Source organism: Rhagoletis pomonella, unplaced genomic scaffold (genome assembly GCF_013731165.1).
Source record: "Rhagoletis pomonella isolate Grant_MI unplaced genomic scaffold, Rhpom_1.0 Rhpom_scaffold_00091, whole genome shotgun sequence".
NCBI classification, from domain to species: domain Eukaryota; kingdom Metazoa; phylum Arthropoda; class Insecta; order Diptera; family Tephritidae; genus Rhagoletis; species Rhagoletis pomonella.
Genome location: NW_023458645.1, coordinates 87207 through 103921, shown reverse-complemented (window position 1 = coordinate 103921; position 16715 = coordinate 87207). Strand labels below are relative to the sequence as shown.

The following is a 16715-nucleotide window of genomic DNA, read 5'->3' as shown; positions in this document are numbered from 1 at the left end:
GATTCAACACGACTACGAGGTACACAAAGGACGGCTATATCGCAAGGTTAAGGGCGAGAGACGGTTAGTAGTACCACAAGCAGCAAGGTGGCGTATCACTAAATCATGTCACGACGATTCAGGCCATTTCGGGGTGGAGAAGACACTGCAGCGACTGAAAAAAGATTTTTGGTTTCATCGTATGAGACGATACGTGAAGAGTTACATAGCAGCGTGTTTAGACTGCTGTGTGTACAAGACAAAAGGAGGGAAACCTGAGGGCCAGATGCACTTGGCCGAAGTAATACCGATGCCGTTTAGATCCGTGCACTTGGATCACTTGGGACCATTCCCCAAAAGCAAGAAGGGAAATCAGCACATCGTTGTCTTGATATGTTCTTTTTCCAAATACGCGATACTGAAAGCCGTGCGGAATACAAAATCCGCACCAGTAATCTCAATGTTACGAGAGGTTATGTCCACGTTTGGTCAGCCGGTCCAGATTACCACTGACCGAGGAACAGCGTATACATCGAAAGAGTTTGAGACATTCTTAGAAGCTCATGGTATCCGACAGGTAAAGGTTGCAGCAAGAACACCACGAGGCAATGGTCAAGCAGAACGCCTCAACAAAACAATATTACCAGCCGTACGTACGATGATGAACAACACGAAAGAGTGGGACACGACGTTACTCACTCTGCAGTGGAGCATCAACTCGCAGCTTAATGCAACAACAAGGATAAGTCCTAATGACATCATCTTCAATTACGATATGCGAGATTATAGCCAGAACAGACTGATTCAAGCACTATACGACGAGCAAAGTTCAGTCAGCGAGGAGAAACAAAATGAAGTTTTTTTAAAAGCCAAGAATAACATCGAAGCGGAGAGAGAGAAGTGGCAACGTCGTTTTAATGCACGTCATAAACAGCCGCAACGATACGAAGAAGGAGATCTGGTGATGATTACAAATGTAGCGACAGCTACGGGTGAAACACACAAATTAGACGCAAAATACAAGGGCCCATACGCGGTCTCAAAAGTCTTAGACTACGATAGGTATGTCGTTGAAGACCTACCAGATGCACCGGTGTCACGACGACGATACTGTGGTGTCATGTCCAGCGATAATATGAAGCGATGGTGTCAGTTAAACCCAGATTTAGACGACGAAGAATATAGCGACGGGGATGCACCTGACGACTAACCGAGGTCGGTTAGTGGTAGTCAGGAGAGGCCGAACTGTCACGTACGCAAAGCAGAACGAGAGAAAGAACGGGGAGTCGTGTTGGAGTAGCCGAACTGTGCGGTCGACTAGCGGCAAATGAAATCAATTAAAGTCTTTTTACTTTTCCATTATATTTCAAATTGAACTTGAATAAATACTATTTGTGTTAATATTAAAATTAGACCACTCGGGTTATTCTTCTGACATATTTGAGAAGCTTCTTTTCCCCGTCCAGATTTATATTTAAACACTTCACTAATTAACGACACCTTTTTTTATAAGCACACTTTTCATTCAATTCAATTTTTCATATTTTGGACCACTTTGATTTGGTCCCATTTTAAAATTTACCATTCCTTTTTTTGGGCAATCCGAATCATTGCTACCGTTTCCGATTCTAATGTCTCTTTATTATAATAAGCAGCTAGTGTGGCTTTCTTATCCTTTCCTATATACTTAAATACAGCTTCCATACACTTTATTCTTCCCTCGTCACTACGTTCATCAAAAAGATCCCTTTCTCTAAAAACCTTTTCCTTGAATTCATCAGAATTCTTTTCTATTTCCAATTTTTCCACAATTCTATCTATTTCGTCATAGTCTAAGTCATTTTACAAATTTTTTAAAATAAAATAGTATAAAATTAAATAATTCTTACATTAATTTTTGCTGCTTCAGCTCCTTGTTGCTGTTACTGTTGTTATCGACTTCCTGTACTTATTCCCAATGTAGTTATATTCCAAACTGACTCTGCTGCCACTGTGTTGTTGTTCTTGACACTGATGTTTAGTTATTTATTAATCGCCACTGCCACTTGGCTGTTAATCTTTTATCATAACTGTCTTTTTGTTAAGCACGTCCTCTTTCAATGAGGATATTTATTTAAAGTTTAAATCGTTTTTCTCCTACGGTGAGAATATTTGTTTAAAAGTTTTTTATTTTTTTTTTCTCCTCCGGTGAGGGTACTTATTTAAGTACGTACGTCTTGTTGTAAGACTGATACCAAACTGATCTTTATTACAAAAGAATCTTATTTATATCTTAAAATTATGTTTACAAGATTTCTTAGTTGTAACTTCAAATTGTTCTTTTGGAATTTTATTATTGAACATATTAAGTTTCAGTATTTATTCAGCTGCAGTTGTTTTGCAGTTGCAACTTTCATTAAGCCATTGTTTACTCAGTTGGTTGCTGGAAAAGGATATCAATTACATCTTCAATTAAATCAGTACTTTTCCATTGTTTAATTAGATTTCATCATATGAGTCAAACCAACAATATGACCAACTGCATTATTGGAAATTTGTTTATAATTGTCATTTAATTGGAAGGCAAAGGCTACTGTTAACTTGCATAATTGAATTTAGAGAGATATTTTTATTTGTTCTACATGAAGCGTCAAACACTACCCTTAGTTTGGTTGTGCTGCTATCTGGCTTTAGAACACAATGGTGTGGTAAATAATATCTTGTGTCTAATTTACTTACATTTTTTATTTCTACCATATGTCCTAGGTTTTTGTACTCGTTCATAATTGGTTTGTACTGAGTTTTTATTTCATTATTACCTTTTAAACGTATTTCTAAAGAGAAACAATCGTCTTTTTGGATGCAAAGATGAATCTCCTATGTCTACGTCTTCTGCTTTCAATGGAAGGCCTACTATAAACTTACCATCTGCATCGATTTCAAAGTGTTCCTCACATTTTCTTTTCTCAATGGTTTGACCAACCATCTTATTTTCGATGGCTTCGATTTCCCAAAATTTCCTTAACTGGTCATTTATGAATTTTCGTGTATGAGTAACGACGCCACAATGAACTAAATTTGATTCTTTATTGACTGATCGATATATATGCCATCCTAGGACGCTGTTTTGGAAGCGATATTTATTTTTGGTATGCTCCTGCTTTGATTTCACAATCACACTGTTGCTTTTGGCTGCTTTTCGTTTTCTTTGTGAAGCATATAATAATGAATACCATCACATGCTCTACAATTATTATTCTTACATTCTTTAACACTGTGCCCAGGCCTTAAAAACTTGCTGCATAATTTATTTAAAATTACTTTGTCCCATCTTCCTTGGGTATTAAATTCTAAATATATATATATATATTAGATTTCTGACAATAAAAAATTGGGTGGGAAGGGTTGCATCCCATTGTGCACCTTTTAAGTACTTTTTGCGGTTTAGATGACAACACTGAACTTTGTGCTGCTTCCAAGGCATTTCGTTCGTGATTCAGAAATTTTTGTAGTGAATCAAGGTCTGGTATTTCCTTAGAATTCGTCAATGAATTCTCATATCTTAATCTTAGATTATTGTCCAATTTTTGTACAAGTATATAACACAATAGTGCTTGTAACATTTCTTCATTGGACAAGCCGAGAGTTCCTAAAGCTTGTGCACTTTCAGAAAGCTTTTCCTGAAAGCAGTCCCAGTCACCACTGGTGTTTCTAAGATATTTTTAAAATATGTATTTGCCAGCAATCTTTTATTCGTAAATCTTTCGTTTAAAAGATTCCGGGCCACATTGAAATTTGTTGAAGTTGATTGCAAATTTGCAATGCAACTTGCTGCTGAACCTTTAAGCTTCGTTTTTAAAATCCACATTTTATATGTGTCTGAAATATTCTTGGAGACTACCAGATGTTCAAATAGTTCTTTGAACGTTTGCCACTGTGCATATTGAGCACTTGAAGCCTGATTCTTATTTATCCTTACATAGGCTTTTTCTTGTCGTATATAGCTAACACAGGCCCAGATGTAATAATACTGAACTCATATTCATGAGCTTCAGTCCACTGAAACCGGACATCGTTATGTGTTAATTCACGTAACTTTGTCGATTGTTTTGATAAGTTACGCATATATGCTGCTAAAAACTTAAGCATGCCTAAAAATCGCATGACATCGCTTTTATTCTCTGGTTTCTTAAGTCCGCGAATTGCCTCGCAATATTTACTATGCGGTTTGATGGTACCTTTTGAAACTATACGGCCCATGAATTTCATTTCCGTTTGGCGATATTGAATTTTATCTGGATTGAATTTTATGCCTTTGTCAACTGCTCGTGCAATAACTTTTGCGAGCGTCTCGTCATGCCGTTCTAAGTCCTCTGCCACAATGGCCATGTCATCAAAATAAATTATGACCCCTGGAATATCGCCGAAATGTTTGACCATTTCTCTTTTAAACATTTCGGGTGCGCAATTTAACCCAAAGGGCACGCGATTGAATTTATAACGGCCAAACGGTGTCATAAATGTCGTTAAGTTCGAACTTGGCTCGTCCAATTCCATTTGCCAAAACCCACTGCTAAGATAGAGAACAGTAAATATACACTTGTTAGCTAATTGACTGGTAACGTCGTCGAAGGTCGGAATCAGAAAATGTTCACGTTTTATGCACTTATTTAATGGTTTTGGATCCAGGCAGCTCGAATATCGTTTTTCTTTTCCACCAGCTGTACACTATGCACCCAGTCCGTAGGATAGTTGACGGGCGATATAACTTTATTGCCCACCATCTCTTCAATCTTACATCTGAAACGCTCTAACAAACTCAATGGAATTCTCTTTTTATAGTGCAAACAAGGAGTGGCCCCATCTTTCAATGCTATTGAAACAGTCCCAGGAAATTTACCTAAACCACTAAAGACAGTAATGTTTTGCTTGATGAAGTCATCCCTATCTTTTGGTAACGGTGTCATTCTAACATTTATTGTATTAATATCGATACGTTTTATTATCTGAAAGTTTACACTAGTTTCTAACCCTAGAATTGGAACATGTGTGTCGTCCACAACGACAAATTCTGCCTTTTGTTCTGTATTCAAATCAGGATCAACGCAATTCAGTATTACTGTACCAATAATGTTAATTTTATTGCCACTGTAATCGTATATTGGATAGTCATCAAATTTATTGTTAACTTTAATTTTAAGTTTAGAAAGGTAATTGATAGGAATGCAATTCACATCGGATCCGGAGTCTATTTTAAATGTAATCGGGATATTCTGTATGTAGTATTTCTTAGTCCACTTGCTTCTTACTAGTCCGTTATTATTCGTATTTATTCTATAAATATGAGTATAATCTACCAATCCACTTATTGATTCTATTTGACAGTTAGGTTTACCTTGTTCGTTCCAGTTATAATAATCTCCCACTGAGTGCACCTGTCCATGTTGTTTGTTGTACGATCCTGGGTTTATCTTCTGTCCGCTGCTTGATGTCTGCTGTCCGCTGCTTGATGTCTTCTTATCCGGGAATTGTGATGCTTACCGGCTTTTTTTACCACGACACATTTTAACAAAATGGCCCCTTTTGTCACAGCCTCTGCATACTACGTCTTTGGCTTTGCACACATTTAGATGTCCGAGCGAAAATTGTTGCCCACAGTTGTAGCAAAAACGAGTGACTGCATGTGACGGATCTTGGAGTTCCTTGGTCCAAAATGGTTTTGTTGGCATTTGCCGCTTCGTACACCTTGCATTTTTGAATTATTTGAGACAGCGGCTCATCCTTTCCGTCAAGCAATTTAAGCTGCAGTGTTTTGTCGTATATACCCAGAATGATTCGGTCCCGTAACATGCGGTCATTATAGGGTTTACCACACCCACAGTTGAATTCGCAGTAGCGAATTTGGGTACGCAACTCTGTTTCGAACTCAGAAAACGGTTGTTTTTCCTTTTGGGTGATCGTGTTGTATTTAAACGATTCCATAGCCACGTTCTTTTTTGGAATGCAGTACTCGTCGAAGGCGTTGAGCACATGCGCTAGTGAACGTGCACTCTCACCGCCAGTACCCTCACGGTCAGTATCCGCGGATATATCCATACCTAGCACCTGCTTTGTTGACCCATCATTTGGGAACAGGGTGTTGTATATTTCAACTGCCTTCGGTCCCACCAGCCACAAGAATGTCGCAATTTTCACATCCTCGCTTTCTTTCAGTTTCCCGTTCGCATGCATGTACATGCAAAATGTGCTCCTCCATGTTGGCCAGTCCTTTGGCAGATTGCTGCAATCCAGCTCGGGCGGCAGCCTATTCTCAGCCATAGTGATAATCGAGGTCCGGTTCTGACACCAAGTGATAAGTCAATCAAATTCCGTAGTTTCAGCGTGCTAAAGTTTATTGATGTTTTCAGGTCTCTATGCTAGCCGGAAGTGAGTGAGATTATCTTTTCATATCACAAACCGACTTATAGTTGCTGTGTTAATAATTTCTTGTAATATAATACAACTGTGTTAATATCTTTGATGTAACATAATTCATAAACCTACTTATAGTTGATGTGTTAATAATTTCTTGTAATATAATACAGCTGTGTTAATATCTTTGATGTAACATAATTCATAAACCTACTTATAGTTGATGTATTAGTAATTTCTTGTAATATAATACAACTGTGTAATACTTAAGGCCTATTCAGACTACATACAATGAGTGTATAACTTAGGGCTTGTACACATTGCTTATTACAGCTAATTCATCGAAATTGTCGTACAATTCATAGAATTTGCAGATGAGTTCGTTTTCTGCAAACTGATCCAGATATTCTAACACGACATTTTTCGTTCTATGAAGGGTTTTTTCAGTACTTTCTAAAGTGGTTTCGCTCAGTTTGCAGGTTTCAATTTTCTTTTCTAAATCAATTAGCAGAAATTTCAGCCTGCGGACTAAGCCAGGTCTCAAGCTTTCTTCTTTTGTATTAGAGGAATTGTTTAATTTATTAATGAGTTCACTTACCCTTCCGTACGCTGTTGTGTAGAGTGTACTTACTTTTCCAGCGACGCTGTCTTTAAAATAAGCGTTTTTTTGGCGCTGGGGTCCTTTAGAAGCTCCTGATGGCCGCTGCTGAATGAGTTCCACAACTCATCCAGGCTGTCTCTGAGCTTCGAAATCCCTTCGTTGCCTTCATTCAAGTCAACTGTCATTGCCTTGAAGTGCATCTTCTGTATCTCCTCAGCCTCGACTTCTCTAACGCTTCCTCGTTGGGCCCACTCGGTCATCTCTAGAATGTACCTTTTCATCAAATTATTCTTCCTTTTTCTTGACACGTAGACGAAGGTGTTCGTACAATTCGAACTAGCTGAGTTGCTGGATCAAACCGCTTCAGCAGCGTCGCGAACAGTTCATCTCATGTGTAAACGCGTATGGTACGTATGTAAGTACAGTTTTGCCGTATCTTTGATGAGTCTGCAAGCGCATCGGTATTTGTCGATATCATTGGCATTGATAGAAAGCATTACATCTTCAAAGTCTGCTACCCATTTTGCAGCAGGGTAATTATTATCCCACAGAGTTTTCCACGTCTGAAAAGTTAACTTTACTCTGAGAAACTGGGACTGGGCCTTGTTCCAATGCAACCACCAATCGCTTGAGCTGTAGCACCTTTGCGCGCTTGGCTAGAAGGCCAATTTCCCTATCCAATAACTCTTCGTCATTTTGGAGTTGGGCACTGGTGTTCTCATTATCGTTTTGTTCTCGTGGCGGGAGGCACAAAGTCTGAAGGAGTAGTTGATACGTAATTACTGGGAGAGCAGAAACTGAGGTTAAAGTAGCAGCTGATGCTGATGTTATAGGTGCGATTGCTGTCACAAAAGCGGAAGTTTATAGCGCCTGTAAGCTGAGTTATAGCCTCTTGCGTCTGTTCCATTTTTCTCTTATATGTCAAGGACCGAGCCAAAGCAAAAGTCTTTTGCATAATTTTTATGAGTTCAGACAAGAGTATTTCCTATTGGTAGACAATGCCTTTCTGGTAGGAATGGGAACTTAGGACCGCATTTGAGCATTAGTTCTAGGTTTTCTTTTTAACAAATTAGTGTGGGGGTTTCCAGGTCTTGCTGGGCTAAATTTTGTTTCTGCACTACAGTGCCGCTTATTGCCGAAAAATCAGTATTTGTTTGTCTAAATCTTAAGCTAGTTAGAGCGGTTTACTACTCTGTTCGTCAATGCAGAGACTTTGAGTAATTTTGAAAAGATCACTTAGGATTTTTTCCATTCCTGTTACCCTGTTTCTTGTGTATTCCGGTTTGCCTAAAAGCGATTTCGCTTCTACTCCATCTCGTCTGGCACGGGACCCCTCTACTGCCCTGCTGCTTCTGCCATGTGACGGATTGGTCCTATTGGTTACCCAACTATACTTGATTTTGGTCATTCTTCTGTTTACGCTAGCATCTCTGTTTTTGGTATTATAATCACGGGGTTAATACTGGATCCTCTGTTGCCAATAAATCAAATTGATTTTGTCTGTTGGTTGACCATCGATTAATTTTTACTTCACAATATCCATTGTGGCCCGTGTTATGTGTGCGGCTGCACCGTCTTGTTGAAACTACATATTCACCAATCCCCGTTCATCCAATTCTTACGAAGTCGTTTATCATAGCCCTGTAGCAGTCGCCAGTAACAGAGCACTGCCTCACAAATAAAGCCCACTCAAATATAAATTATACAGAACTTAAAAAGAGTCACAGATAAAAAAAAACGTGGGTTAAAAGCCGATTAAAGAATAAAAACCACCGATCGATCCACTTTCGCCCGTTGTCAGAATCCAAATGTGAATCTCTCTCCACTTTTGTTTTATTTTAACCCTCTCAGAACCATAAGCTTACAGAAAAAATCATGAGTTGCATTGTATGTAAATTTTTATTCTTGGTAAGTAATAAAATTCTGATATCAAACAAAAAAAAGTGTATGTAAAAAACTTTTTCCATAAAATATTAATTGAAAACAAATTTTTGCCCTCTTTTTCTCTAAAATAAATTCCATTAATACTGATAAATAAATTGAATTAATCCTGATATCAATGATTTCTCTAAAAAAACCAATTGTTTCGTATGGCCAGGGTTTCGGTAAACATAATTTCCCCAAAAAATTATTTTTTCTCCATAATTTTTTTTCGTAAAATTAATTCTGATAACAAAAAAAGTGTATGAAAAACGCTTTTTCCAAAAAATGTTAATTGAAAAGAAATTTTGTCTTCAATTTTAGATTAAATTTTTTAAATAAAAAATATATATTTCTTTAATTTAATTTTTGGAAACTTATTTTAGTATTTTTTTTTCTCAATTAATTTTTTTATTAATTTAATTTTCTTTTAATATGTTTTTACATATTACATTTAATTTTTGTTCTTTTAATTTTTTCTCTTTTAGGTGATTTGGCTTTAAATTTTTAGATTTTATTGTTTTAAGTAAAATTATATATAAAAAGATATGTCTTTAATTTCATAAAAATTTTATTAACTTCTTTTATGCAGTTTTTATTATTTTAATTTTCCTTTTTTTATTAAAATCTATAATTTTTAGATTTTATTGCTTCCAAAATAAAAAAAAATATTTTTTTTACTTGAATCATTTATTTATTTTTTTTTTTTTTTTTTTTTTTTAAGATTTTATTGTTTTAAAAAGAAAAATATTTGTAAAATATGAGTCTCATTTAGTTTACAGAAACGTATTTTAGTTATTTGTTCCTTGTTAAATTTATTTATTTGATGCATTTTTTAGTTTACTTATCTTTTCTTTTTAATGTAATTTGGTTTTATTTTTAGTTTTTATTGCTTTTGAAAGAAAAATTTTTATACTTTTTTAATTAGTTAAATTTTAAGAAAACTTACCGCTAAAATACAACCAAATAACGCTAAGACCTCCTCGGTAACAGATCTTTCAATTAGTCGTACGAAAAAGAGCATAGAGCTTCTAAGACAAGAGTTTTGTCTTTTTGGGTGCAGATATTTTCGAATCGGTCCCGCTCACGTAAATTTTAATGTTTCTCTCAAATATTAATGCAAAAATCTAAAATTTTATAAATTGTATAATTCCAATGGGAAAATAATACCGTTTTTTTTTTTTTTTTTTTTTGTATGGAGAGTGATGCACTCAAATGTGCATATAAAAAGCATGGTTTCGTCCACGGGCCACACTTTTCCCCCTAACTTTACATTCATTTTATGCGCATAAATTATTTTAAAAAAATCATTTTAAAATGTAAGCTTTAAAAAAAAAAGAAATCAAAATTAATTTTGTCGTTCAATTTATATGTATGTATGTAAGTGCTTAAAAGCGTTCTAAAAGTTTATTCACATTTTCAATCGAACAAATTCATATTTGTAAATATTTAAATATAATGAATTTATTGTTCGGTTAGTTAAATGTCGCACATTAAAGAAGAAATCAGAGCGTAAAAGTAAATTAAAAAAAAAATAAAATTAAATAAATACCATATCTATTATAGATAATCTATATGATAATGTTGAAAACCCCTAAATCATGACTCAGATATTAGCATGAATCTATATTTTACATATTTATGAATCTTTAAAAAGCAAAACCAAAACAAATAAAAACAAAACAGGATATGTAAAATTGAATTTAAGATACATATTGTGTTGTCCTACACATGCGAACTTATATGTATATTTATGGAATGAACGTTCGTACATACCTATTTATGTATGTATGTAATTTATTAGCATTAGCAGCATTTGCTTTACACGCATATTTTGCCTTCAGCTACTACATACAAAATAATAATTGTTTAACTTTTGTATGCATTAATTGCTTACATACATATGTATATATATTTTAAAGGTTCGAATTCGAACTTCTGCACTAAGGTTATTAATTTGTTTTTAATCTACTTATAATAATGTATACATATGCACAGATAAAATATTTTCTTTTAATTAAATCAAGGTTTATGCATTATAGTCATTTTCAAGTTAAATTCTTTTAGAATAATTCAATTGATTTTATTTTATTTTCAAAATCTATTTAATAGTTTTAGTAAAAGAATGAAAAAGACATAAATGTATGTATGTAATATTTTGCAAATCGCGCGCGCTCTCTCTATTTCTAATATTTCGTTTGTAGTAGCCTTAAGTAAGTTAATCTCTTATAATTGCTCTCGCTATTTAATTATAATATTGAATAAATCTATAAAAACAATCAATATACAAATATGATAAATGTAAAGATTGTATTTTTATTTATTCGGAGGTAATCTAAAATCAGATAAAGGACGGGCGAATTGTTTGATGTGAGCGCCATTTTTATGTTATAGTCACGCTGCTGTTGTTGCGCCATGGTCGTCCGGCGGTTGGAGATGCATGCGAAAACGTGTTGGGTGTTATGTGCACCTTGCCCGCCTCTTGGGCAGGTGACTACGCTCGAATCGTGACAGACGTGAACGAATCGGCAATTGTATGTACACAAATTACGTTAGTCGTTTCGTTGTGGTCGGAAGGTCGTTCAAACGAATGAGTACGATTAGTTACTACACCAGCCCGCCATGCAGAAAATGTATTCTACCATTCTTGATACCAGCCATTATACCGAATTACGAGACAAACAGTAATCCGAAATATGCATCTTTACATAACGAGTTGCTCGTTCACGATTGTCACGATTCGTGCCTTTGCCACCGACCGTAAGGGAGTTATGCTAGGGTGCATCTGGTTTCCCTCAGCAGTTCGGCGTCGCCATTACGTGCGCTAAGATAAGTCCTGACATCTTTTTGTAGGTTTTCGAGTTCCGTTGTATATCACTCTTTGTCGAAGGGATGCTCCACGTTGTCTGTTCTTCAGTCATACAAATGCCGTCCCACGTGTCGATGGGAGCGTATCATTTCGAAGTTGGGGTAGTTTTTTACGGTGGTCTCCCGCGAGGAGTGTTGTGCTCTTTTACCGCCAACATTGTCTTTCTTCGTGAAGATGATGCTCGGATGACATGAGCCTTTAGCTGCATGTAGAGTTGCGTTCTGGCAGGTTCGTAAATTTCTTCACTGCGTTTCGCTCGTTCTTGCTGCGTAGCTTGCCATCGACGACTGGCTGATCTGGCTTTATACTTTGTGAGCATGGACTTGACGATTTTGTTCCTGTCTCATAATTTATTACAGGTGGTGAAGGTGCCTTTTAAGCCTAATCTCCTTGACCTAAGTGGTGAAGAGTGTGACGGTGGATTTTTGTGGCTGAGATTTCGAAAATCGGAGGAATGGTCAGTAATTTTATCGCAGAGTCTCTGGATGTTTTGGTCGGTTGCCACGATCATAAAATCATCAGCATATCTCACCAAGTTGACTCCGGCTGGCGGCGGTTGGAGTTATAATCAAGTTATACGTAGATCTCTCTTTTTATATGAGCACCTAAACTATTTAAGAAAATTCAAATTATTTTCTCTCTGAATTATTCTAAAGCGGCATCGCAATGTTACCGCTGATTTATCAGCTTACTTCTTACCTTAGATGTTCCTATGACCGGATGCCCAGGCAAGAGATATTCTAGGTATTAATATCGCCGGCATGTCAGATAATACGGTTGTTTTATTCTGGTTCACGGCCATATGTTTGTATTGACCTTGCGCCTGGAAGACACTTTAATCATTTTCCAGACGTAAAGATAAGGTGACGCCGAGTTACCCGAAGTACACGCCCACCACCAAGCGGCAGGTAATCTTTGACCCATCTGTGTAACGAGAGCTAGCCTATTTGGTGGCCTCTTAGGCTGGGAATGGCACTTTAATACCAGCTAGATCAATAAGTCTTTAATTGTTAACACCGGGCTGATATGACAATAGGCTTATGAAACGGAAGCGGACTGAAGAGAGAGGGGTGTTAGGTTAGGTTATTGTAGTTGTCCCAGATAAGGGATGCACTTGGACATTGAGGAGATTGTTCTTTGTGTACACGGATACAATTACATAGCCGACGAAACGCCACGAGCCGATTGCGAAATTACCAATGCGGCTAATTTCAATGCCCCGGAGCTCAGCAAGGTAAGTCAGGAAGTGCCAGCCAAAATGTTTCAACCTTAGCCACGCGTAGGCTAGACAGTCTAATACATAAATATAATGCGTTGAGGTAATACCACCTTATCATTCTCCTGGCAGTTGCTACAGGAGGCTTTTCCAGCGTAAGGAGCTCCTTTAACCACCGCAATCCTCTCTAGGCCTAGTTTTCACCCAGAGATCGCTGCAGGTAGACAGATGTGTCCAAGGCTGCTCGCTATCCGATGATAACGTTTCAAGGATACCTTTTCTTTCCACGTTGTCAACCATGCAGTTTCGCACGTCGCTGTGGCACGGAACCCAAATGATCCTGATAAGAAAATACTCCGCCGCTGTTGAGATGGAGGTCCGACGTACTTTGACCAATTTCAATGGCTTTCAACTAGTTGAATGTGATAAGGGGATCCCAAAGTCATCTCACAGTCTCTTCCTCGGCCTTGAGACTTTGCGCGTCTGAAGACGGAGATAATGTATACAGCCTCCTCTCATTGTAGGCACACGCTACATCGTTAAACAATAAACTCCGCAGCGGGAAGAACCTCAAAATACCCACTGGCAAGCCCCTACATGCCTAAATCATCTGGAAGAGGAAATCGCTTAGCTTCGGTGAATCGAGACATATATGTATATACCGATACAATTGGACGCCGCATGAGGGGATAAATTAGCCAGCCAATTCAGTCAGCTTGCCCAGCAGAGCAAGCTAGATCTTGATCTTACAGACGCCTGTCCATCATGACCTACATAACGCCGCCCATCTGTCAGGGCTATCACTGAATCCATCCTAGTCCAATTTTTCGTGAAAGCTACGACAATACTATCACTGAATTCGAATAGCTACGAACGTAGCATATATGTATGTACGTATGTACTTTGAATGCATGCGTTTATAGGAATTCGTATTCAGTGATCGCATTTTCGTAGATCTTACGAATATATACATACATATGTATACGTACATATGTCCACCTCAGACCAGAAGCACTCGAGATACAGAGAGGAAGAGTTGCATGGAAAAGATGACTATTAACACAAATCAGTTTGAGAGAACACTCTTAAAACAACAACAGCAACGACTTTTCCAAAGCAAGGTGGACTGTCCGACCAACACCAGATCAGCCCGGGAAACTGCGGTCAAGGAAGCATGAAATCAAATTGCATTTTTTCGTTATACAGTGTGGGAGACTCAAACACAGCGTTCCATTGTTAATGAATGATATCATTTATTGTTAATTTTTCTTATGATAAATTTATAATATATGAATTACAACAAAAGCAATAAAATATTGCTTTTGTGCAAATAAAACTGACTGACTACAATGATATACTACGCTTCGTTCGTTCTAATAAGTCATTATTTTTTCTGTCACAATATCATCCTCCATGCTGCCAAAATTAAAAAAAAAAAAAATTAAAAATATTTTTTATAGATAGCATACATATTATAATAAATTTGTTGTCTACTTAAATGAGCTGCCAATGCAGCTGGAGGCACTTACTTTTGCACTTATATTAAACACTACCTACATACATACATGCATAGAATACATCAGACATAGCAGGCTCAAAACCTTAAAGTGTAACAAGAAAAAAAACATGATACATGCGATTTACATATGTTGTTCAGTAAGCTTCTCAAAAGCTCATAAACAATTTAAAAATAATGCCTAATTGAAGTTTTTCAATGATATGGAGTGTAGAGTAACAAGATATGTATGTGTGCAATTTATAAGTTGAAACTTTGATGCATAACGATATGGAAGTTGCATGAAATACCTAACACTTGTCTTCAAATCTTCAAAAAATACAATATGTATAACAATACAGATCAGTTCAATACAACCGATTATTAAATTTTCAACCTTTAATGGCAGTTTTCAAATGCCTCAATGCAAAACTCGACTGTTGCATTGAAAACAGACCATTTTTAACCAAACTTTGTGTGGACGTTATGTATTTTAGTTTAACGAGTGGCATCGTCACTTGTTTTAATTAGATGGAAGCACCATATATGTAATATGTATGTAAGTATGTATGTATGTAATAAAATAGGTTGTATACAATGCTACTTAGTTGCTAGTTTATCGCATATTATTAGTTGTTCGTTCACTGCATTGTGTCTCAATTATGTTTTTCTTTTTCTCTTTTTTTGCTTACATTTGTTTTGTAAAAATATAAATATCGTTTCTTAACTTTAACATGTTTAGTTGTAAATTGCGACACGCTTTATTTTTTTCGGTTTTCTTTGCTCTTAATTTAAAACTATTGCAATTTAGAATTGCGTAAATTTCGTAATAATGGCCACAAGAGTGGGGGAAGTGATTTGAAGTCAGCGAATTGCAATTGGCGCTCAAATCAAACGCGTACGCTTAAGATATGTTATAAGTAAACTATAGATGAATTTATACTGCGCTAAGGACGGTATGATGCTATCACGTTGATGACGTAATTGACCAATAACGCGTGGTATATCCAAATCCTGCGACGAGAGAGAGGGAGGAAAAGGAAATGTATATTGAATTTAATGCTAAAATTTGAATAAATACAGCAACGCACGCCTCACCTCATTATGATCCAGCGTATAGAGTAGCAAATCAGCGGTCAACGTGACGCCCGAACGTCCACCACCTTCCAAACAATGTATAAGCACTGGCGGATTGGTATTATGGCCAGGCGGTACTTCGTTAATCGATGCCATACGCACTGAATTCAATTCCTCGAGAAAGTCTAAAAAGTGATTGACCTCACGCGGACAATTCTGTTCGCCCCAATTGGTGTAGTTCAAATGCCAAACGGAACGATAACGACGCGATTGTATGTGAAATAGACGTAGTTTGCTGGTGATGCAACGATCTGTGGTTTGTGAGAATTCCTGATACACTTGGAACTAAAAAATTGTACGTGTAGGGAAACACAGAAATGTTTAGCTTAAGTAAATAGAGAAAATACAGTAAATAATAGCCTCACGTACTTGTCCAAACTCGAGCCGCTGATTGCTATTTGGTGGCATATAGTTTAAGCCTTCCGACAGCTGCACAATCAAGTAGACGTCTGCTTCCCAAACACATTGCCAGAAGATGCGTGTGGTCAACTCTTCCTGTGGTGATTGGGCGATTATGTAGAAGCGTTGTTTTGTGCCAACTGTGGCCTGGAAAAGGAACCAATTATTATTTTATAGAGGCGCAACTTTTTTTAAGGTCAAGTAGTGCAGTAACCAAACCAAGTATACAAGGAACATGTTTCTAAAGAACCCTCTAAGAACCACCACAACGATTACACCACAACTCCACCTCAGTCAAGTGTAATGCCTGCGAGGGGTGGAGTCACCTCAGGGTCTGCTCGGGACTACGGACACACAGGCAGTGGACCACGTCTTACGTGGCCCCCTGTTGCTCTAACAGAGCAGCCTCCACGGCAAACGATAGTCCGCCCGTGCAGCCCCACACACTCACACAGCAACCACACACAGTCGCCACTACACAACAACATAACAACACCACAGACCGTACCACAGCCACCACAGACCACATAACTCACACAACCGCACCACCACCCACACGCCGCCGCCAACAACTCCTGGTTCCCCCTACAATCTGCACGGTATGTCAGACCAGAATATTCCGTAATGTGACATCAGTCAAGTGCAACACCTGCCTTGGCTGGTGCCACTTTAGGGCATGTTCAGGTCTGCGCACCACGCGAGATTGGAC

General features: G+C 37.3%; 1 protein-coding gene across 1 annotated transcript; it reads right to left on the bottom strand.

The window, feature by feature from the left end:
- Positions 1-14206: 14206 nt before the first annotated feature.
- Positions 14207-16350, bottom strand: LOC118749927 (tyrosine-protein phosphatase non-receptor type 21-like). Its single transcript, XM_036484689.1, has 3 exons — positions 15977-16350; positions 15569-15892; positions 14207-15484 (listed from the first exon to the last, which is right to left on the bottom strand). Exons 1-3 carry the CDS (start codon positions 16013-16015, stop codon positions 15356-15358), a joined length of 492 nt encoding a protein of 163 aa, XP_036340582.1. The 5' UTR covers positions 16016-16350; the 3' UTR covers positions 14207-15355.
- Between the last annotated feature and the right edge of the window lie 365 nt (positions 16351-16715).

Excerpts from the sequence above, each read along its gene's own strand:
- LOC118749927 (XM_036484689.1), bottom strand. The coding sequence starts at position 16,015 with ATGCCACCAAATAGCAATCAGCGGCTCGAGTTTGGACAA. Across the intron at positions 15,893-15,976 it reads AGCGGCTCGAGTTTGGACAA|TTCCAAGTGTATCAGGAATT; the intron begins GTACGTGAGGCT and ends ACAATTTTTTAG. Across the intron at positions 15,485-15,568 it reads ATACGCTGGATCATAATGAG|GATTTGGATATACCACGCGT; the intron begins GTGAGGCGTGCG and ends CTCTCGTCGCAG.